At 36.2% G+C, this 24250-nt stretch overlaps 6 protein-coding genes across 6 annotated transcripts; 2 read left to right on the top strand and 4 right to left on the bottom strand.

Moving 5' to 3' along the window:
* The first annotated feature begins 996 nt into the window (after window positions 1–996).
* Window positions 997–4161, top strand: LOC110853959. The gene is made up of 10 exons (XM_022102337.2): window positions 997–1493; window positions 1569–1928; window positions 1992–2254; window positions 2333–2539; window positions 2652–2717; window positions 2807–2837; window positions 2905–3227; window positions 3304–3510; window positions 3581–3640; window positions 3707–4161. Exons 1-10 carry the CDS (start codon window positions 1397–1399, stop codon window positions 3977–3979), a joined length of 1887 nt encoding a protein of 628 aa, XP_021958029.1. The 5' UTR covers window positions 997–1396; the 3' UTR covers window positions 3980–4161.
* Window positions 4162–4719: 558 nt separating this feature from the next.
* LOC110853977 lies at window positions 4720–6103 on the top strand. The gene is made up of 4 exons (XM_022102355.2): window positions 4720–5030; window positions 5094–5471; window positions 5557–5804; window positions 5873–6103. Exons 1-4 carry the CDS (start codon window positions 4910–4912, stop codon window positions 5876–5878), a joined length of 753 nt encoding a protein of 250 aa, XP_021958047.1. The 5' UTR covers window positions 4720–4909; the 3' UTR covers window positions 5879–6103.
* Window positions 6104–6128: 25 nt separating this feature from the next.
* Window positions 6129–7689, bottom strand: LOC118436546 (retinol dehydrogenase 12-like). The gene is made up of 6 exons (XM_035854891.1): window positions 7365–7689; window positions 7218–7273; window positions 7055–7125; window positions 6750–6985; window positions 6384–6681; window positions 6129–6305 (listed from the first exon to the last, which is right to left on the bottom strand). The coding sequence occupies exons 1-6, from the start codon at window positions 7514–7516 to the stop codon at window positions 6141–6143; spliced, it is 978 nt and encodes a 325-aa protein (XP_035710784.1). The 5' UTR covers window positions 7517–7689; the 3' UTR covers window positions 6129–6140.
* Window positions 7690–7763: 74 nt separating this feature from the next.
* On the bottom strand, window positions 7764–9806 carry LOC110854083 (E3 ubiquitin-protein ligase SINAT3). Its single transcript, XM_035854890.1, has 7 exons — window positions 9417–9806; window positions 9191–9328; window positions 9029–9120; window positions 8876–8944; window positions 8648–8817; window positions 8407–8577; window positions 7764–8340 (listed from the first exon to the last, which is right to left on the bottom strand). The coding sequence occupies exons 1-7, from the start codon at window positions 9611–9613 to the stop codon at window positions 7936–7938; spliced, it is 1242 nt and encodes a 413-aa protein (XP_035710783.1). The 5' UTR covers window positions 9614–9806; the 3' UTR covers window positions 7764–7935.
* Window positions 9807–9932: 126 nt separating this feature from the next.
* Window positions 9933–12428, bottom strand: LOC110853918 (tRNA (guanine(10)-N2)-methyltransferase homolog). The gene is made up of 10 exons (XM_022102280.2): window positions 12198–12428; window positions 12061–12132; window positions 11718–11954; window positions 11517–11651; window positions 11182–11442; window positions 10954–11095; window positions 10685–10870; window positions 10599–10620; window positions 10401–10527; window positions 9933–10329 (listed from the first exon to the last, which is right to left on the bottom strand). Exons 1-10 carry the CDS (start codon window positions 12294–12296, stop codon window positions 10147–10149), a joined length of 1464 nt encoding a protein of 487 aa, XP_021957972.1. The 5' UTR covers window positions 12297–12428; the 3' UTR covers window positions 9933–10146.
* Window positions 12429–12531: 103 nt separating this feature from the next.
* LOC110853962 (protein lin-28 homolog) lies at window positions 12532–22930 on the bottom strand. The gene is made up of 7 exons (XM_022102340.2): window positions 22045–22930; window positions 17583–17692; window positions 15480–15546; window positions 15237–15342; window positions 14625–14775; window positions 14224–14302; window positions 12532–13448 (listed from the first exon to the last, which is right to left on the bottom strand). Exons 1-7 carry the CDS (start codon window positions 22121–22123, stop codon window positions 13396–13398), a joined length of 645 nt encoding a protein of 214 aa, XP_021958032.1. The 5' UTR covers window positions 22124–22930; the 3' UTR covers window positions 12532–13395.
* Between the last annotated feature and the right edge of the window lie 1320 nt (window positions 22931–24250).

Below are 24250 nucleotides of genomic sequence, written 5' to 3'. Positions count from 1 at the left end.
TCAATTCCCGTGATTTCTAATCCTCATTGTTCTTCTTCAAAAGAAACTACTGCACGTGTACCGTCTGCCAAGCAAATAGAAGAATGGAGAATGTTGTTACAATTTCATATTAGTGAGAATTCTATAATTCTCGCTCATACATATGTAATATGTACTAATACTGTTATGTCGATAGATATTTATGTACGCAAGCTATGCTAACCGAGAAATTATTGACAAAAATCGCAAACTTTACGCATGCCGGAATACTGTAATACCCAACTAAAAATGTAAAGATTGACCTTTAATGCGTTATAAAATAAGTTCTCCTGAAATATTTTCATATCGTCAGAATGGCACAATTAAAATGAAGGTTATACGGAAGATCGTCTCCCAGTTTCCAGCCAGGTATTATAATGTATAAAATATTCCAAGATTCCACATTTTGGTACACGATTGATAAGCAGCCTGCACATTTACTGACTCATAAAACCGTCAAGAATGTCGACCTAATCACATTTCCTGTTATTATTATGTACTCGAATGCATTAATTAACGAGATTATTTCAGTGTCGTTCATCCATTAGTTGACAGAACTCTGACGTAAGTAGACTTTTTTTCTCATCCACAGATAGTGACGCCACGGGATCAATTCTGTAATGACTGACTGACTTTTTAACTATTCGGTCCCATCAAACAAACAGTTTCACTTTGATGAATATCATCTCAAGTAGTATTGCTCAAAAACATGCTGAATTAGATAATTGATGTTCCATGCTCGTTTTGGATCCGTCAATTGATGATTGCAAAATATCCCTGTCCAGCAGTGACATTCACGTAGGCAGTTATACGATAATTAGTAGTGGTGTGACGATGACATGACTAAATGCCGGATTGAATGAATATCATGATGGTCTTTGGTAGTGTCGGGTAATCATGTACTCATGGGACATCGTAAAGGACACGACAAATCACGTTGGAAAAAAGATTCCACTACTTATATACTGGTTACAAACAATTAAAAACTATGTGAAAAAATGTAGTCCGTGCAATCAGCCATTATTTTACATCGGCATCGTTATTATTGATTTCTCTGTTATATATATGAACGTATTTATTACTATAAATACACCGTTTGTAATTAATCACCCGTATGAATTTCAAGTGGAAAAACATAACTGGTTTATGCAAACACATAACATTGGGAAAAGTGGTTATTCGCCACAACCGTTTTGCTCCGACAACATATTTGCATTTGCGACCCTTTCACCTCGATTATACTTTATCGTATTTTTAGTTCAACTTCAAGGTCAAGTAGTTTTGACAAGTTTATTATTATTATAAAATTAGTTTGTATCAGTTAAATCCTTCATTTGCAAAAAAATACTTTGAAAAGAAAGAAAGCAAGACTGCGATAATGAGACCAGCCACTTTCTTCGCCATTTTTTGTGTGAGTCTTGTCGCCACGTTGGCGATACCGGTCTCAAATCAAAATGGAATTGCGAATAGTCCAGGTAATATTGCAGAAAATATGTATACAACACATTCCAATTGCTGTTTGTAATTTACCAGAACGTTTGAATTAACAGCTTCCATTGCATTATCGGATAAAGAAAATGGGGTGAAACCCCTTCAGCTAATTCAAGTTACCACCATCATGCAAGATCCCTTGTCGAATAAGATCCAAGAAAGGTTGGGAATGACTGCAGGTCAATTTTTGACCGTTATCGACAATACCATGTTGCAGGTGCAGGAATTGATAAACGTGGGAATGATGCAACTTCATCAGGTCCACAGCCGAGTTGACCTCAACACGCAGCGACGGATTCAAGAAATTGTGCAAAAAGCTCTTGAAGATTCGCTCAAATTCATGCAACCAGTTTTACGTGATTTGAGTATCGTTTTGCCGAACATTACTGGTCGGATTACTATCATGAACGTTGCTGATTGTAAGATAAGCACATTTTTAAAATTTTTTGAAGTTGTAACTGAACGAAATTTTGAATTTACAGTAATCAATGCACTTCTTAACATAACATTTGAAGATTTCTTACAATCCATCAGGACCGTGCTTAGTGACTCGTCGGCAATTTTAACCGCCACGATTAATGAATTGAACTCCATTGCCCTAACTCAGACTCAGGCTGTGGCTGATGAGCTAAGATCGATATCCAACGCTTATCTGGTTCGATCCAGAGATCTTATTCGACCAGTGTACACCAACCTGGAGGAAGTTTTGGGTCCAGCTTCTACTCCAAGCATGATGGCATTTGTCGTAAGCATACATACTTTAAATTACTTATCATTTCTTTTTAAGCACGGTTAAAACGTGAAGTTAACGATTCAATTAAAGATGTCTGGATCCCTGGGGTTTGACGTGGTGACTACCGCACAGCACTTGGACATGGCTTTAGTAGATGTGGAAAGTATTTTGACAGACTTTGTGACGCAAATTAACCTTAGCTTGGGAATGGCCAATCCTAACATCAGAAACAAGGTTAATTTAATCCTCAAAAGAGCAATTCGGGATGTTGAAGCCATAATTGATCCAATTCTGAAAGTAAGCATGTCTCAAATTGCCTCATCTGCGTATCAACATATTTACTTCAATCAGTCAACACTACAACTTTCAGATATGACACATATCTTTCTAAAATGTTGAATTTGTACAGGTGTTTTTGCATTTCATGCCACTTTCATCCGAAACGAAAAAGGACCAAAGTTTGTACAGGGACCTTGTAAGTGAAAGCACATTTTTCATTTGAACGTTAGTCGGTCACCGCAGACTGACTCGATCAGTGTATTGAATAGGATGGTTATTTTTTAGTCTTCCTCCCTTCTCGGTGTAAGCCTCGAAGGTAATAAATGGCAAAATTTAATATAATCAACATCCAATTGAAGACACATTTTCCCGTTGTTATTTAGATTTCCTCTTTTATATCGACTTTGCCATACCAAAGGTCAGAGAAATATACACCGCTGCAGTCTCTGAAATCCGCACCGAATATGCCGAAACTAACCCTCTACTCGTCTTACACATAAATCTACTCATGGACATCACAATGGGGAAAGTGGAACGGTCTGTGCAACCCTTTGTGGCAACGATATCGCCGATTCTCGGTGAGAAGCGGTGGGTCACTGTTGAAGAATTTGTAGAAATTACAAACCAACGCAGTAACACTCGACAAAATGTGTTTTGCAATTTCTCAATGCGAACTGGTTACAATATGCAACTTATTATTCATCTTGTAAGTCAGCATAATCATTCATTCACTGAATTTAAATACTTATATAGCACATTAATCAAGAAGTTCAAATAATTAGATTTCGAAAATCCTCGGGTTCGACGTTGTAATAGCGGCTCAAGAAATGTCGACCGCTTTGAATGAATTGGATTACGTTTACAAACAAGCTGCCAAACAGATCAACGGTTTGATATCTGACCTTCACCCGTTCATTGGTGCTGAAGTGAATCGAATCCTTAATGTTTCACTGACTACGACGCACAATACTATGCAGCCTGCAATTGATGTTGGTTATCAAAGACTATTTTGCATATTGCGCATTTGCGTATTTGGTAATTTAATTGTTTTTGCAACAGGTGTTTGCACCCTTCGTTCCAGCCCCAGGTCGACCTGACAAAGATGTTGTTCGAGAAATAGTGAGTTTCAAAATATCACTCAAATCTTACTATTTCACAAGTAACACTTTCTGCTTATCTGGACAGATTGCCATTCTTGAAGGATTAAAATACGACAAGTTCAGAAACTACGCTCAGTCAGCCCCAGAAAAGATGGCGGTCATCGCCAAGTCGACCATGTCAAACGTTCATCAAATCATCGAAGCTGGCCGAATGACGAAGAATGGCAGGCCCGAACAAGCCCCATCACCTTCCGACCCTTTGGTCATGGTTGATAAAATCATGAACCGAACTGCATCAGCTACTCAGCAGATTGCAAGGCCATTCTACGAAATAATTGCTCCCATTTTCGAGCCTTAAAAAGTGTTCGAGAAAGCAAAATTTACATTTGTATTGGATTTATCGGACGACATGGACGACAAAATTTACATATATATGATTTCAACAAATTTGCATTTCATTCATATTATTGTACAAAAAAATCACCTTGTAAATATATTTAGTTCGACATCGCAATAAACGCATTCCACACAGTTCAATTGCATGCAAGTTATCAAACAAATCGCATTTACATGAAATAATTACATATTCGAGAAAAAACGATCACACTACTTTGGCATGTCAACTTTGGTAAATGCGCAGGAAGTTATCAATCATGAGTTGAGATTACCTGATTCATAATTTTGTTTAGCATCAGTCTCCTATGTCCATGACTTTCAAAAGTGAATACATTGTACGTAATAAGTCGGAAACTTCAATTATCGTTGACATACGCAAACCATGTTTTGTAAAATAATGTGATAAGAAAATACTGCAAACGTAGTTTCGGGGAATATGTGGAGACTCGTTATCACCACATTTGCAGAATAAGTGGTCATCGTGCATGCATCATCGTCGTACTTTTGGTCGTCATGCGGCAATGAACGTTTGATCTTAATTATAAGTCGGCATTACAATTTACATGCATACACAAGGTATCAACTGATATCGGTCACGATTGCAAGACGACAATTAATAGGTTGTACTTGAAATTGATAAGCACTCGATTGTATGTATAGACGAAAAATAATAACAAATACCAATGGGTTCGATTCATACTAAAGTTTCCCATTGCCTGATTTGACGTCGAGTTAGATTCAGGTGTTTCATTCAAGTGTCCAAATACCTCATTTTTTTAGAGTCATCAGCAGACTTGGTGGAAATATCCAATTGATAGTTGACAATTTGTGTCAGTTTTCGTTTGGAAATTGAAGTGTGAACAAACCAGTTGAAACAATTTTATACTCAAATATGCAGCGTAACACGTTTTTTGCCGTATTTTGCGCACTTAGCGTGGGGATGAATGCATTTGTCGCAGGTGTCCCTCCTCGGCCGAGGCCACGATTATCCTGGGCAGAAATTAAGCAGCTTGGTAATTGGATTTTCTAATTTTTAGCCGCAACGTTTTTAAAATTTCTAATATTTATCTTCACAGCGCCCAAGAATGCCAATCAACAGGCTATTTTTGAGGTGGAGCCTTTCCAAATCACGAATGAGGAAATTGCCCCTCGAGATTACTTTGCAGACTTGATTTGGTATCTTTTGGGCTTAACTGTCGGAGCGTTTTTGGAGTTCATCAATTATAGCTTGATGCAAACTAAGAATACCATAAACGCCGGAAAGACTCGCATAGAAGACGCCATGGACGACGTGGATGCAGGCGTCAAGGCCGAGTTGGCAAATATTGTTGATAACGCGTTGAAACAAGCGGTCGATCTTATTGGCGAACTCATTTACAAATTGGGTCGTGTCCTCCCCAGCCTGACATCCACGCCAATGGCTCATGCCCCAACAAGAGTGGACCCTAATGACAGTACGGAATTAGTACTTTGACCCCATCAAGGGCAAATAATTCCTTTAGTTCATCATCTTAAAGTTACCTCTATTTTCTTTCTTAGTTATCTTGGCAATCTTGGGAATGACATTGGAAGAATTTTTGAGAGAATTAACTGATCTGATTGAACGAAGTGACACCCTTCTCATCAATACGATCAATTCTCTGAACGACATTGCTGGTCGAGTAAATCCCACCGTTGCTGCAATGTTGAGGACCACAGTGACAGATATGACTCGGGCCAGGGATTTTATTCGACCCGTATTAAATAACTTGTGGGAGGTCTTGCCCGACGCCATCACCGCACAGAAGGTATTAAACATTGTTAGTGAAATGTAAAATTTCATGATCAATTTTATGGTGATTTTTTTTTTTCATAGAACTGATGAGATGCCATTTGACAAAGCTTGCACCATGCGATTTAGCCTGAATTTATTCGTATTATTTTCTTGAAATAAAACTTATCAGCATCCATTGAACTGGATTAAATTCGTCATTTACTCATGCCCTCTAATGTTTAAGAAATATATGTAATTAATTAATGCGGGTTTAATATTTTATCATAAAATCATAAAATATCTAAAATCGAAGTAAATGTGTATGCAAAAATATTTATCTGCACGAATTTTATCTGTATATCTGTAATTTTCATTTTATTCGCACAAGTTTTTCACTCTCCTTCCACAATTCTTTTGCCAAAGAATCCGTCAATATAAATGATACCGACGTCAACACTCTTCCAAATCTATACATTTGGCCAGAAGTGTGAGAAATTCCTTTGGCCAATGCACAATACAAGATTCCATCCGCCCCCTGAATTAAATACCACAAAACCCATTAAAATCCCATATGACGGACTTTTTTATATTTAAAAAATGTGTAGAACATTACATCTTCCACGGATAATCCAACGAGTGATAGAACACCTTGAACTAAACGATTTTGCAGTCCGTCATCGCTGTAATAAGCTTGCGAAAGGTAAGTGTTGACCAGTCCAGGGCAGAGAGTAAAAGTTGTCACGTTGGAACCTGCCAGGCGTTCACCAAGCTCTTTGGTAAATAACGCATTAGCAAATTTAGAGTTGCTATACGGTGCCAAATTTCCGATCCCCATCCCTCTGTGATCCATGCTCAAGTCATTGATTGAAAAATTTGCTAAAACGAGGGCAGAGCTTGAGACGTTAACTATTCTGAAATACATATTATGTAAACTGTGTTTAAGACATTGTGTGGATTTATTTGGGTTGATTCTGCTGACCTGCCAGCTTTCGACTTCTTGATGTTATCAAGAAGTAGATTTGTGAACATAAAATGACCCAAATAGTTCGTTGCAAAATGTAATTCGTTCCCTTCGGGGGTCAATTGTCGAGTTGGGGAGTGAATAGCAATACCGGCATTGTTTATGAGGATGTCGATTATCCTATATTTTGAAGAAATTTGACTAGCGCATTTCCTAACAGAGTGCATGTCAGATAGATCCATCTCGACCAATTCCTAAGAAGGAAATTATGCATGCTAAATTGTACCAATTTGACTGGGAATATTAAACTAAGCTTGTTATACAATCTTGTGGGAACCACTTATTTTGCGAATCTCGTTTCGAGCTTCTATTCCCTTCGTTAAGTTTCTGCATGCTGGAATAAAACAAGTTGGCCATGGTAAAAATGATAAGTGCATAGAAATAAGTAATTGCACATTTAGTGCAATATATATTTTGAATGCTTACTCATAACTACGACAGCACCTCGTTTTGACATCTCCAAAGCTGTGCATTTCCCAAGTCTTGTTACACCCATCATAAGCAAATAAGATAAAAAGATGTTACTTGTATGACTTGTAATATGCCACAAAAATGCCTAATTTTATCTATTACCCAGAATTAGCACCAGTTATGACGACCACTTTGTCTCGAACATCTTCTTCCGTTCGTGCGGGTGGGCCCCGAATTTTTCTAACGATCTGTTGTAACCCAACTTGGCAAAAGAGTACAAGAAATTGGAAAATTGACACGTGGAGATTAAACATTTCTGAAGATTACTGGGCGAAATGCGCTGCAATAACGAACTCGGTATGTAAAACTAACTAACTACTTGTGCAAGTCTCGGTCACAAACTGGCGAGCAATTCTCAGTCATTCATTCAGTTTCTTTTGGGTAGTTCTCAACATTATTATGGAAAAAAATCTTTCATTGTTTTTCTTATCACGCACATCACACATTCCATTAATTTGAATATAGGATTATTATATTATTATGGATATTATATTATCCTATGGACTTTTTATTGTTGCTCAAACCCATAAATTTTACAATGCACCAACCAATGGCATCAAGTATTTTCACAGTTTATCAATATTTATGGTATGCTCACAGTAGAATTTATAACTAAATCATTGAATGTGAAATTATTTCCCATACTATTCTGCATTTCAAATTGGGTAAGTAACTACTCCCAATCAAAGTCTGAGATGTCATCAATATCGCCTTGATTTCCTGCAGAGTCCGTTGTACGATCATTCTTTTTCCGATTTACGGGTGGATTTGTGGCCTTTGGTTTGCGAAGGACGGGTCGAACGCCAATGGACACATTTGAACTGTTAGCATTGGACAACAATGAAGGGCTACTCATATTCGGCATTGAATCTGGTGTCAGGCTAGTTGGTGTTGCTGAATTTGCATCTCCTGAGGCTGGCATTGTATAGCGTGGAGCTGGGGTGGGAATTCCATCGGATTGACTCCTCATTACAGAATCTCCGTCCCCCTCTAAAGGCATTACTGGACTTGCGGTGAAAAGTTGTTCCAACGAAGGCAACTCCTTAATTTCACCAGGTAACGGGGTACATGGATTCTTCTGCAAAATTATGTCGTTTCAAATGTTATTACACAAATGTTGTTTGACATGAATTTATTTCCATACCTCATTTTCGTACAAGACGACATGGTAAATCCACTCGGCACGTTCAGTCGAAATAGCCCCCGACTCCATGATTGTGTCCACCGGTATGCTGAGGGCCTTTCCTTGAGCAATGACGTCTATGGGTTCGTCTCTGAAGTGGTTCACTGGACCTTTCCATGAATGAACAACTATCTGCAGAGGAGGAGATTAGCGAAATAAGTCACATTTGTTTGCTAGAATTTTTACTTATGAAATATTATACCCCGTCATTGTTGGGTTCGTATTCAATCAAGGCTGAATAATTGCTGCATTCATTCGGTGCCCCAAATAAGCATACCCATGGATTGATGGAGAATTGGTGAGCATTAAGGCGAAGGAGAAATACTTGGTCGAAGGCCTTGATGTAGTACTGAGGCCAGAAGCAGGTATCAACTGAAAATAGTTTCATGAGCATCAAAAATATATTGAGAATTGCAGAATTTTTTCAAACCAACGAGACCGAGAGTACGTTGCATAAAGTTGAGATTTATTCGGTAGGCAACGTAAGCTTCATTTCCAACTGTATTAGAAAGGGGCATAATTTAATTTAATTACGATCAAACATTAAAACCCACAATACAATTTTACAGGGTTGATTACATACCTGTCCCGCTTAGATTGTGATCTTTGAATAAGTGAGTCTCGTACTCTGAATAGTTGACCATTTTATCCGCACACTCACGGCAGTTCACCGGTCTAAGAAATATGCAATTGTTGACAGGATTGTTTTTTTTAATGCAAGTTATACAAGTATTCTTGTTTATACCGGAACTCGCAGACGGCCAAATGATCGCCGAGGTCGGCTCCTTTCATTGAGACGTCGCATCCACTTTCTGTATACCGACAACGGAGGGTGCATTTGTCCACGATACCTTCCGCAACAAAACTTCGAGTGTTGCAGTACCTAGATTTATGCATAAGCAACATAATGGTCATTTTAATTTTTGATGTTGTGATGGTTTGATGACCGATTTGAGCAGGTCACCACTTACCTTTCCCGACATAGCGGACAAACGTAAGTCCTCGCTTGACATGAGCTGCAAACAATGTGGCCTTTGGTGCATAAGTAAATTGGTGGGAGAGGAATTTCGAGGCAGATCGGGCATTCAATCAATTTCCTGACACTATCCTCATCAGCAAGATCGCCCAGAAGCCTGATACAGAAATACCGTTGGTTAAAAATGTACATGGATTTTAGGATGAGTAAATATGAAATTATACCCTGGACCAAATTCGGATGGTTCGTGAGACATTTGATCTAACAAGATGTGGCCAAAATGACAAGTAGTGACAACAAATATGAAATGATGAAGTGTCAAACAATCCTTCGATACAGGTGACGAAAATGACACCTGACAAACTGGAATTTAGTATCATGGTAACGCTTGGGTACTAATTTACGGACCGCAAATTACTGGCACCAAGGTTTGCCCAGCGGAGGTGTTGTCGGAGGTCAAGAAGTCCGAAAGTGGATGGATCTAGTTTTTAATCTGTTGATCGCACGCTAGTATGATCGGATTATTTTATTTAGTATGCGGAAATATTTTTATATAGCGGAAAGTATCAAATACATTGATATCATAAACAAATAAACAAATCGTTAATCTTGATATCATAACGTAGATTTAGAGAACCAGCATTTAATTTATACGTCAAACTAACTACAACTATCAAAATTTGTATAAAATCTCTAGATGTTACTTACTATAAAACTAAAATCAATTATATAGTCATTTCATGTAAATGAGATGTTGGTGGCCTTTCGTGTCCTCGTTTACTACCTCTGCCATACATTGAAAATGCTTCTTCTTTTTTAATTTTTCTCAAATTAGGGTCAGTCTCGCTGTCGAAAAGTTGGGCACGGTACATAAGAGCAGATGTGTCCAATTCTGTTTGACATAAGGTCTGAAAATAATAATAATAAACATCCAATAATGCATTTCATAGTAATTATAGTGTTCTTAATTAGAACGCACTGTAGCTTCTTTGGTTTTCTCAAAAACTAGCAGCCTCCTAGATGCAACTGAGTTGAATATTTGTTCAGTATTGAATAATAATTGTAGGCAAGGATTTTTTGGTAATTTATCTTCTTCGTAGTCCGGCCTGTTGTAAAATTAAAATGTTAGCAAATTTTATCACGATGAAACTTTAGATTTCTCAAATAAATAAATTACCTAGAAATTGGAATCCAGTAAACTGTGGGTTAATTAATTATCAAAATTAACAGAATGTAAGACAATATAGTACAAACTAGACTAACCTAGTCTTCCTCCAATCTCCAACTGATGTACTGCAAAATCCATCAAGTCACGGAATATTTCTGTCAGGGAATAATCTTGTTTGGCAGGAATATGTTTTTCTAAATGTTCCTCTTTAATTTTAAAATCTGGTTTTTGAGGTCTTGATGGTCCGATTCTAAATGTTGGTTCCCTTATTCCATAAGGTGCTGTTGGAACCGATAATACAATAAAGTTCACATGCACATATTGAAAACACATCATACTTTAATCTAAAAAAAATGTAACGTACGATCCGTTATAATTGCATCGACGCGGAAATCAGTCCTCCACATTTGCCGCGACGCATCACTTATTATGACATCCAAGTACCTGTTTTCGAATCCATACTGTATCATGTTGGCACGAATGTTTTCTCCTTCATCACGGGCCACCTTAATTTGAAACAATTAATTACAGATACTTAATTAATTTAATTGAAACTGGAACATGAATGAATCAAGTTTAAGGATGCGCTTACCTTGAATGCCTTGGTCGGTTTGGTCTTTCCATGCAACATTAGATAATCAATATCACTTCCTAAAACTTGACCTCCTATTGCTGCTGCTGCTACCAGAATTGAACCTGTTCCCACAAATGGGTCCAAAATAATATCATATTCTTTGATAGCAGCCAAATTGACCATTAGTAAGCTCAGCAACGGATCCATTGATGTGTTCCCAATGAATTTACGAGTTTTCAAACTAGTTTTAGAAGCTAATTTTCTTTGTCCGTTCATAATCTATTAAGAACATATCAATCAATTTTAATAAACTAACTTGACAACATTGACCTTTAAAATCATTGAATAGCTACCCATCTGCCAAAGTACCAATGATATGGCTCTTCTGGAATCCGATTCGCATCCAAACCATAATACATTATTAAATGTAGACTGCATTCAGGATTCTTCAAATCTACCTTTCCTTCCATCGGTAGATAATCCAAAGTCTAATAAATTAAAGAATTGATTATCACATATTATTCGAAATATTTGATACGCAATTTTCAGCTCACGTCTATAAATTGAATCTTTTCCGCATGTTGCATAGTTTTGCCATAAGTCTCCACTCTTATCTGGAAGGTATTGTTGACATAGGGTGCCATCCTAGGTAGATTTTTCTTCACTGTGTTATCCATCTCCTCCCTGGATTTGCCATCCCCCAACAACTCGTAGCAACTATGGATAAGAACGCTCCGACTCATCAGTTTTTTGGGCCCATCATCATCTGGAAAGTCCATGAGCATAAAAGGCTGGAAAACAATTGCATAATTAATTCGCTACAACTAACTAGATAAGTATGATACTATGCACACTGATCCTAAGTAAAGTATGAGGAAAATTTCTTTTAAAACTCACCCCACCGTTCACTATTCTACTATTTAGCGATTTGTTGTCTAATTTAAACACTTTAAATAATGCTTCCATCTCCTGCAATTTAGAAAATTTACATATATTAAATATTAATTACTAAATATTTCAAAATTGTATCAAACCTGAATTCTGAAGCCGGAATGTTCATTGCTAAACCAGAAGAGAAAAGTACGAGAAGCGGATGACATCGCGGATGATAAGGCTCGGATGGATAATCGCATAGATAGTTAGTTTCGATTAAAATAAATTACTATGTGCCGTATTTTAACTCAAAAAAGGTAGAAATTCACTTTTAATTCATAATTTAAAAACAGGAAACGGCTTTTCCACACAGAAATCCACATGTAAATATGCATTCGGCGGTATTCGTGTGGAGCAGTTTGGGAAACTTTCACTTGCAAATATTCCCTTGCGGATATAAGATTTATGAAAAAGTTGTATGAAAATAAATACATGTTTCATAATGATACTTTACTTTCTTTATTTTGATAGTACAAATATATTTTCGAAATATCACACCATATGAGACTACGAAACGCACTCAAGGAATAATAAGAATAGTAAATCACTAAAATGAGATTCATAAACTAAACTAGAGGAAAATCCACGTTACATTTTCATCAAATTGAAAGGTTCGTCTCAATAATTTCTATAATATATTTTGAATTATTATTATCTAATAATTACAATTACCTATATTTAATTATAGTTGAAATTGACTTGTTGGTTAACTGCATTATTTATTTCTTAAGGGTGCAATCTTATGTAAGTAATATCTATGTAGCAAGTGGTAATTCGGTAATAATGCCATCATCAGAGGATAAAAGCAGAAATGGTGAATACATACATTTATTATGTAGGAAAATGGGATGACTTCCGATGAACGGGGTAAATATTTTTGAAATTGTATAATTACTTACTATATATATATACATATATATTTACTATTTCTAACAAGTAATAAAACTCTCGGTAATTACATTAAATTCAGGACTATTCGCATTTTAAAGCATGGTAAATTCAAACTGATTGTGATTTAATTGATAATCATAACCTTAAATAAATACTAATTTTAATTCAATAACTCATTTCGAAATTGCAAAGATTTACTAACTATTTATAGATATATAAGTAGTTGGTAATTTAGACAGATATTTTTGTACACAAATAAATACAACTTTTTAAAATAATATTTAACATAGAAGAATTATAAATAATACTACTAATCTAATTCATTCATAACTAAATTAACTCAAGCATGTAAAATGTGTCTTTTACAAGACAACCTTAATTTATATAAATTCTGATTTTGAAATGAAATTATGACGCCGATCCACCAGTAGAGTCCCCTTCAGAACCGGAAATACACTCATCTAAAAAATATGTACAAGACAAAATTTTACAAAATATTAAACACAAGATTACATTATTTTATCCATCCACCCAATAAAATCTCAAATGTCTCATTTTGCCTCTGCATTTTTACCCTTCATTTTGTACAGTGAAAATTTCACTGTGAAATACATTCGTAAAGTCAGCGAATAACCTCAGGATCGATCATTCTAGAAAGGAAAAAAAGCCTGCATTCCTCGGAAATTGTGATTTAGGGAGAAAGAGAGGAAAGTTAAAGAATAGAAGAAACTTCCAATCCAATAACTTCATTTCAGTTTCTATAGTCCGTGTGTGTCCCGAACAATCAATAACTTTCAAGTGAAACTCGGATTTCTTTACTTGTTCCCAAAAACTCCCCCTTTTCCCCCGTATCCCATTCCTTCATCGCCGAAAGAGAGAAAAGTGATGGGATTGGGAGTAGACACCCGACTTTTATTAATCCATCCCATTTCTCTTTTGAGCTTTTTTCGAATCGAAACCCAAACCATTCTTCCACTTAAATGAGGTATGAAGAAAAAGGAGGAGGAGAAGGAAGCATGCCAGACAGAATTGAATGGATGTAAGCAAGATGGAAAATGGGGAAAGTTTCCGAATATAAGCACAAAGATTACAGCGCAACCTTTTAACTTGGAAAAGTTTATCTATCATTGGATGAAATTGCCTTTAGCATAGATGGATATTTTTTATACAAACAACTTTTAATGGCATATTAAATATAATGGGGCATTACAGAACATAAAAAATGTATGTGTATACCTGAGACTGGGGTTGCAGACATCGATTCGAGAGATGATGAAGTTCCATTCAATACGTTATTGTTCCCATTTGTTATGATCTGTAAGAACAATTTTGTTAAATTGTCCTTGTTTTTATGCACGATTAAGTCGAGCCTATTTAACTTGGGGGAAAGGAATGTTTTCTTCTTGTTCAATGTATATTATAAGAAGAGGAGCTTCTAATTAACAAGCACATAATTATCCGCTATAGACAATTATTAGTGACAGTGGAGGCAATTTAGACGTGAATTATTAGAATTAGCATCTCTTCATTAACCAAGTAAAACATGCATCATGGGATCAAGAGCTTAAACTTTTTGTTTATAAATTACTAAACTGGATGAGACGAATATAGATAAATTATGCATCGTAAGTACATACCTGATTATTATTATTTTTAGCTTTTTCGATTCTTTTCGGACAATCGGCAATCAAATGTTCGACGCTCTTGCAGTTGTGACACCTCTTTGGCATTGGTCCCAGTCCACATTTCGCAGCAACATGGTGCGACAGATCACCACAATTGAAGCAGCTAGAAGTTAAAGAAACATGCAATGGATGAGATCCACGCCTCGAGTCAACAACCGAAACGGTGAATGTGAAGAAATTCCATAAATTTTATCACCACAATTAACTCAGACTCAACACGGAGAAGAGAATTCCAGTCTTGTTTAGCATTAAATTAAGATTAAATAAAAAAGAGAGCAGCTAACTATTTAACTGTCTCTGCACTGTTACCACTTTTACTGTTACATATTTACTAACTGGAAGGAAGGAAGGACAGTTACATACATATCTAAAAGGCAGACTGCAAATCGGTCTTGTCTGCGCTTTAAGAAAGGCGTGAGATGAATGAGTTTATAGTTTCGTCCTCTTTTTAGAAACTAGACCGAAATTTATATGCATGAGCAAACGAGTGCAATATTTCACATTTTTCGCTTAGTTTTTATTTAACGAGCGAGTTCAAAGTATTTGGGTTGAAAAAGTGCATACCGAATTTTCTTAATTTTTTTCTTGGACATGGGACGACGGTTAGATCCGACGCATTCATTTCCGTCAGGACCCGTCACAACGGTAGCTTCCAAACCTTTGTCTGACTCTGTAAATCAATAAACATTTTTATAATTCAAGCATTGATTTCTTGAAACTATTTCCGAACATGGGGTCAAGTAAACAACTTTGATTTACTAAATAATTTCGGGTTTCGTGATTAATCGATTATGAAAGAAATGTTACCTTTAAATTCGAATTCCACTTCCTCCTCGTCCCCTAAACTTCGGAATCCACTCATTTGTATCACGCTCTGAAAAAAAATCAAATCATACATATCAGCAAAATCCCTAACCATGTAAGCTTTATATGACGATTTAGTTTGAAAATTTTGAATAGATTTTGGTGTGAGCAATAATGGAAGTAAGGCAGGCAGGCATTCTGCCGTAATGGCCAAGGCATGAATGAATGATCCGAGAGAGATCAGCACCCTCAAGGGCTTTGTCATTTGTGGTGCAGTGATGTGGATTTATTACTTTTGCTCCACAATAACAATATAACAGCCGGGTGTTAGTCGTCGTCCGAGTGAATGGACAGTCTCGTAAAATGCGAATGTCTTGTCGTTCTTGGTGTACATTTTATACGAAAATGTCACTATGTAAAATTGGTAAAGGAATAGAGGGAAAGTAAACAATCGATAATCAACGCATTTCATTTCAGTGCACATTTTCCGAGAAAAAAGTAAATTTTTTGTAACATTTTCTTCATAAACTCATATGCTTCGTTAAGTCGTCAGAATAATATTGTGCGTTCTTATGCACCCAACCAGTTAAAAATGATTGCAGGGTGAAAGCAAAGGTTAATGGATGCGCAGTTTCGTTTATTTTATGTGTTTTAAAAGCAAATGAGTCGTGAGATGAAAACTCTGCAAGATTTAATGAGGCAGGAGGGCTAAATTCACAGGAAAAGTGGCTCCAGTCTCAATTGTAACACAATCCTGTAGGCATACAGAATACCACACTTTTTGTCTTAAAATGCGTCCAAATTATTTAAAATGAAACGTTTGTGGAACAGCATTTATTTATAAATTCCTTCAAATATGTATGCATCGAGTAATGCACTTGGTTGCCATTATTTGAGACGGAAAAGTCAAAAAGTTAATTAGCACTTAGCATAAGAAACCTCAAGAACCGAACCCCGAAGGCAATAATCTCTTTCTTGAAAGCTCATGTAAATTATTGTGGTGCGAGTTGGATGGACCGTTCGTGGTGTGGCGAGGATGAATCCCATTTGGCTTTGGTTCTGGTTTTCTTTCTTAAATCTCGGAAATCCCGTAAAATGCTGATTTATGTGACCTGTTTAACCAAATCTTTGCTTCATGAAATGTGTAAAAGAAATGCCAACAAGGAAGAAAGGAACGCTAAGTAAATCCTACCAACCAGCAAACCAACCATGCAACTTATTGAATGTGTTCCAGACCCAAACTTTGCAAGGCACGAGCTCATCTGTCAATTGTCTCTTTGTAGATTGTTATATTTTGAAAGGCATTTATGGAATGAGTGCAACAACCAGAGGGACAAGATTTTGGGTCCCTCAAAAACCAGCATGTACTTCATGTTCTGTCAAATATGTTGTGCTTGTAAAAGTTTAAATTATTCAAAACTGTTGATAACACAAATGTACATCAAATATGAATTGTTAGCATGGGCAGGTTAGCTAGGAAGAACAAGATGCAGCATTGTTTTTGCTGGTAATGATTCTAAATAAGATGCTAAAAATTACTTCCCAAAAAAGTTTGGTTGATATTAAAATTAAGTTTACAAGTTGATATTCAATCCTAAGCAATGTGTCATCACGCGCATTTATGTACATATATAGAATGCACACCATTTCGATATAATTGAAGGAGGCGACGAAAAACAGGACAATTGCTGGGATGACTGCTGGAGATGAATTTTTTCATGCTGTGTTTTTTTTTGCATTTCAATATGCTCCAGCAAACAACAATGAGTTCGGAGGTGGTAGTGACAACGAGACTAACGAGAGAGTCGCTGAAATAACAATGACAGATGACGTCGGGCCATGTCATGTTGCAACTGTCAAATGCACTTCACATAGGTGCATGCATACAAACAGTCTCAACTCTAAATCTTTTATACGTTGATCAACAAAAATGTAAAGTTTTTGTGTGTTAAACTTGAATTTTTAAGATTTTTAAAGTGCTGAGTTATTTGGTGGCATGTCCTGACTTTAAGAAAAATACAATATTCAAAATATACAATATATTGCAAATAGAGCATAAATATTTTAAACGAATTTGATAATAAATAAATACTTGTTTTTACTTACTTGATGAACAAACACTTCCTGAGTTCCGTCTTCCGGTGTAATAAATCCCCAACCTTTGGCCACATTGAACCATTTGCATTTTCCCTTCTTTTTGATTAGGATTCCATTTTCTGAAATTGTAATTATATAATTATAAGCCAGGAATAATTTTCAAATATTCATATAAATGCATCCATTTTCTTCTATTTATAAATAATTACAACATTATTATTGATACACCAACGAAGAATATAATATCATTAAAAAAACACGACGAAATAAACTAGTTTTGCGCATGCATCCTTTCATTTAATTATTTCGTCATCACCAACTTTACTTGCTCAAGTAGATATTTGTAGAGATGAAGAAAATGGCAGTTTGAAAGGAAAATTGCAATAAAGTTGGCGTCTCTCCTCTTCCATCTCGAAAAGTTGGATTGGATTGGACTTTCTCGGATTGTGAAGAGAGTGGTGAATCTCCCCCAAAAAAAGAATCGATACAATATCAACTTGGAGAGTTGAAGTATGATTCATTCGTGCTTTGAATGGATTGGTAGAATTATTAAAGCAGGGGAGGAGTTCTCAAAAATTCGGACCGACCCCGGGTTTTATCCCGCACTCTCCCTCTTATTTCCACTATACAGATAGATACCCGTGTTTGTGATGTGGATGTGACTCCCTACTCAAAAAACCGAATCGGGTGAAATGGTGAAGTAAAGTAAAAACTCTACAATCCTGCCCTCCTCAAATGTAGAATAGAAATCCCCGAAAACTTTCATACGCACGCATCAACCAACATCGAGGACAGGGATGGAACTGAAATCGATTTTCTTATCAGGATTTTTCTCAAAAAAGAAAGTCCTCTACTTTCATCCTTCAATAAACCAAGTAAACTCAACTGTACATACATACACACAAGCAGCTAGAGCAATACTCCAAAGTCTAATCCAAACTAACGACTTGTCCATGTCCTCCTCCTGCTGGCTTCCATCCGTCCTTTCATTTCATCTTCTATATCTTAAACAGCCTTCCGCCCCACCGAGCCCAACAACTCCAATCTAAAAAGTAGAAATAGAAAGTCTCTCTTCCAACAAATTCTTCAAGGACTGCTCAGGAGTTGTGTTATAATTCGTAAAATTAGTAAAATTCAGAGATACACTCAAAATTTTGGGTGACAATTTTTAAGACAATTTGCAACATTTAAAATTCTCGAGATGTTTTAAATGATAAAAAGTATGTGGGTGCATTTCACATAATTTCAGGTAGGGCTCTTCACAATGTTTGCAAACCCCATGATGGTGGACGCCAGTAAAAGTTTCCATCCACTCATAACACAAGCAGCATGATTTAATAATACGATAACAAAAGATCGAAGGAGGAAAAAGCCTGTCTCTCACTGAAATTCCCCTTGGTTCGAATATTTCTCTGGATTCGAATGGTTGTCGTGGTCTGACTGCTTTTGCGGATGAACTCGATCTGGGAGTCCTCCTCCTCCTCATTTGATTTGATATTTCACCCGACGGATCGGCTGTGGTGGTGGAGCATGGTTCATGGCCATGTCAAATTCGGTTTTATTATTTCGTTACATAAGAACTAACCAGCTAGAGATTCGAAATGACTGACTCGCTTTAATATTGTCTAACTCTTCGGTCCACTCGCAATTTCAGGGGAAACTTGTAAAGTTAAGAAAATGATGATTTCCGTCGTGGTCGTCTATCTCTCCTAATTTATCCAGCAGTTCTGGTTACCCGTCACAAACAGATATACCCATCCCAATGATGGCCGCCCATTCTTTACTCTCGTCTCGTCTGTCTGATGGAAATTAATCCGATCCGAACTATGTAACTTTCTCAGCAGTTCTATCCGAAATCTAAAAGGCAGCCATTATCATTCTCTTTATTGCACGTCAAAACAGACATGGATTTTTTTGCGGAATAAATGATAAGCTGATGATGCAAAGCACTTTGCATATCATAGCAGAATATAGAAATCACTTTTATAGTATGTATGTAGGTAATCTGATTGGATGAATTAGAGCTTAATTATTGATACAAATATTTTTTAATCCACAATATTTTCCGTGACTTATTTTTATGATTTATTAATCTTGTGATTTTAAGCAAGTATGCATTTGCAAAATTTTCGATTTTTTAATAATTTCATTGCATTAACCGGATAATAAAATGTATTTAGTTCCAAAGGACTTGTTTGTATATAAATCTGTAAGAATCTGTAAGAATCAAATTACGAATTACACACAAACTTTTTTAAGTCAACAATGATTTTTTTATGATCTCGCCAACCAATTGAATTCATCGACTGCACTCGAACTAATTGAATGAAAGGATTAAATCCTTTTAGCAATTGAGATAAGTCATTTGTTACGAAAACAACACTAACACCCGGATAAAATGATCATTTACAACCCGTTTTTTATCAGCCGAAGAGAAAGGGTTCATCGAATTAAGCATTGTTGCTTGCACTTCAACAAGTACGAAAAGAAGGGTTGGATAATTTTGCTTTGTGGTATAAAAAATGAAAATGCCCAAATCCTTTGAGTCCTACACAAATAAGATAAACACGATAGTGGTAAATTATTGGGTGGTTGGTTAACCATTACCCATTCATTTTACACGTTGTTCCAAGTGAAATGTAACCAAAACAGAAGTTATCAACCCTAAAAATAAACATAAAAAAGCAACCCATAGACAAACAAATGCGTAAAAAAATGGTTTATTTACTCCAAAGCACGCGACTCCTGTCTTCACCTCTAAAAAGAAGTTTGATGAATCGTATTTTGATTGTTGATTATTAACCGAATTGCCAACTCATTTTCAACAATGCGAGTAGTAAAAAAGCAGAATGGGCAACAAATACATACACATTTTCCTGGGAGGAGGACCGTGAAACGGAATAATAACCCGACAGCGAATGAATACATTATACGGGTCGGAGTATCAGTTAACCGAGCTAATAACAGGGGAACAAATGACTAAAAAACCAAGCCGATCCATCTGATATTTCATTTCATGGATACGATACGGGTAATGAAGATGTAGTATATTGGACCAACTAACAGGGAAAATAGAACCCTTCAAAAAACGGGAAAAAATGCATGATATTGTCGCTTTGGTTTAGTTGGATGGAGGTTCTTTTTTTGTGAATAATGGCAAAATCCACGTAGCAAGTTTCAACAATGAGGTTATTATTGACAGTGAACAGGGGAGACAACTTCCTCCTTCCTGTTTTCAATGAATGTTTTTTATAAGTGGATCGGTACCACTGAAAAGTAAAGTAAAATTTGAAAAGTGTCCTTGTCCATCGGTTGTCCTTTATAATCCTCGAGTTTCTTTTTTATATTTTGTAACTTTGCCGATTCTCTGGAGAGATAAACAAGGGGCTCATTCTAGTCGGAAATTGAATTGCGTTTTTTTGTGACAATTAACCCAATTGCTGCACCTTTCTAAGGATAAGTGGTGGTGACGTTGAATGGGACGGGTAAAAAAACGGGAGCTTAAGTACCAATGGAGGATGAATATAAAAAGGTGGTGCGCATATAGAAATCTCACAATTTTTTATCCCTCGTGACAAAAAATGAAGCTTGACAATTTTTAATTGTGTTTGGGGCGTGCGTAATAAAATTATGGGGATTATTTGATGGATACTGAATGCATATTAAGACAAACTAGAATAAGAAAATGCAATTTTACAGAGTTACAATTTTTAGAGTTGTAGTATTTTAAGACCATTTGTCAGCATTATTAAAAAAAATAATAATCGGAGTATTTTAAGACCATTTGTCAGCATTATTAAAAAAAATAATAATCGGACGTATGCATATGTAGATTTATCCCAGTAGTCTCCCTTCGATTGGATTCCTATGAAAAAGGTTTGCCTCTTAATAAACGCACAATTTGAAATTACCAAAAAGTATTTTATAATGAAATGATATTGTTCAATTATCTCGATTGGAAAGTGTTAATTAGAGGAACGGGGGGCGTTATTGAAAAACATACTTCATTCCTGCCTGTCACCACACTTCAAGCATTGGCCTTTTCCTCCCCCTTCTGTTCAAGTAAATTTCCACTTTCCAAATTGAGGCATTCCAAATTTACCGAGTCATCCTCCTCCCATATTCTCACCTTCGTGTGTGTAACATCATGTTACTCCTTATCATTGTACAATACAAGAATTATGGTACTATTATTTATGATGAAGCATACTTTACTTTAATAAAATATCTCGGCTGGAGTTGGGTGAAAATTACTGGGGCACAAAAGGTGGGGGTGAGTTTGTAAAATATCAAAATATAGAAATTTAATATTAATGATGTTTTCATGACTTGGCAATAAGTTCCCAGTATTTGAGAGGAATAGCACACTTTTAGAAATCTTTTCTTATGTCATCTGAAAACTGTCTCTATTTAATAACCCTGTATTTTTCATTAAACTGATTACACAAAAAAAAGAAGTTTCATTTATTACCGTTAGTAAAATGGCTCGAACCACCTGACGAAGGTGAGCATGTGCCCGGTTCGTCAGATAAAGATCCGGTTTCCGTCATTTTTCGGCTTTTTTTGGCAAAATCAATCAGCGTTTTTCTCACTTCTTTCACACTCCTTTCACCATTTTTAACTTCTTCCGCAAAAAAATTGTACAACTGGATAATTGATTTGACAAAGTTTGATAATTGTATTTAATTAAAGATCAAGTTCTTTACAAGAAAAGTGAAAATATTCCACTTTTTTTCCTTTAAGAAACGGTATACAAGCAACTCTTTCACTGTGTCCTGAGTTTAATGGCTTGGCTTTGACTATGATTTTTTGACGAGCAGAGTTGAGTGTGGTGAGACTTTTATTTTTATTGTGTCCTCTTCAACTGGGAGCGATGTGACTTGAACTCGTAGTGATCGAAAAGGGACTAAAATCCACGAAAAGTGGACTCACGGATCGTTGTTGGAGTTTTTCTTTACTCTTTTGTGCGGGGAGAATATATTGGAGGCTGGACTTTTAGAGTTCTCTCCAAGTTTTTCCACTTCGAATGTTGGAAACTGACTCAAAAGTTATGTTTCGTTCGTCGTTTTGTGGATATGCGTGGTTCTGTAGAGCAAGGATTGATTTTGTACATAGATTGAGATTTGCTCAGAACTCGGAACTCACAAAAAAACTTTGTTATCAAGGCGAGGCGTCATATTAGAGATGAGTTCTCTCATCATGTTCAAATTGATGGTGCTGCTGCGTATAATGTATTTTTTGCAGTTTTCGCAATTTCAAGTAATAAAGCAAGCTATTTGGAAAATTTATAATTCAGTAACGCAGTGAAATGAAGGATATTTATGATTACAGATTGTAATAGTTACTAAACAGAGTTGTAATAATAAGTGCGTTTAAAGACTCCTTTATTTCTAATTCAATTTAGGTATCTTTTAACTGTACCCAAGATATGCAGACATTCGTCTCATAAACTTTACATATATTCACGTGTAAACCCATCATAAAACTATTTATTGTAAAGCAACTTATCGTTTGAGATCTACGAATTTGCCTATTTGTATGCAGGCTCTTATTCCACATCCCATCATGCACACATTATTCTGATTCCGATAATGTTCATGCAAGAAGAAAGGTTTCCTTATTCCCTCTGAAAACACGGACAGACGGATTTCCATTATTTCCTCCACAAAATATATTATAACCCTTGGCCGATGCTTCTGCCCAGTCTGGCGATGTGATGACCAAGGTACATACATTTACGACCTATAATATCTTTCCTCTGCCAGTTGAGAGAGGATATAAAGAGTGAAAAACATCAGGCTTTTACAGAACGTGTAGTTATATTGCATTTCCAGTATAAATCTCATATTATTCATTCCCTTTTCTCAGCGACGGTCGGAGAGACTGTGTCCTGGGGTTTGTTGTTTTTCGGAGAATTTTCATTTCAACATCCATCCACATAATACATAATAACGGATAAAGGTTGACAACAGGGCGAGATTCGGAATGCGCAACTCGAGAGAAAGGATTTTGTCCAGAAATTTGTTGGTCGAGGAGTTAAACCCAAATAATATTTTTGCTTTATTGCATTAGAAGAAGACGAGAGGAAGAACTTTGAGACTAAACCTTTCCAGTAGGATTACATACTTTGTTGTCAACTGCATGGTAAATACATTACGCTACATATACTCACTCGTCTTCCCGTTATGAGATATTGATTTCGTCCACGTCAACGGCAAAGCATTTGGGACAAGAATCATGCATCATTATTTTAGCCGATTCCAAAACACGTGACGATAAGATACATTGCATAATCAACCATGCGCTGATATTTGTAACCCTTTGCTTTTGTGGGATTGGTGAAAATGCTAATTAAATATAATGCAATTTACTTATTGAAAATATGAGTAAGTGATACGTCGTAGTCAAATTCATATCCATTATATTTTGATTATAACAATTATGGAAACTTTCACTTTATTTATTTTTGAAAAATACTGGAGATAGCTACAACTTTTCGAAACATGTCATCAAGCTACTAGTTAAAAATCGGGTCCCCACTGAAATAGTACACATGTGAGTAATCGACTAAAGATATGCTAGGGTTGGGTTTTTACTGGAGGATGGAACAAACGTGAAGCAGTCTAAAAAAAGTAAATCGTGTGTAATGATAAGAGTGAAAAGCATAAAAAAGTGGG

This window comes from Folsomia candida, unplaced genomic scaffold (assembly GCF_002217175.1).
Source record: "Folsomia candida strain VU population unplaced genomic scaffold, ASM221717v1 Fcan01_Sc009, whole genome shotgun sequence".
Lineage (NCBI taxonomy): Eukaryota > Metazoa > Arthropoda > Collembola > Entomobryomorpha > Isotomidae > Folsomia > Folsomia candida.
This window is presented reverse-complemented; position numbering and strand designations above follow the sequence as displayed.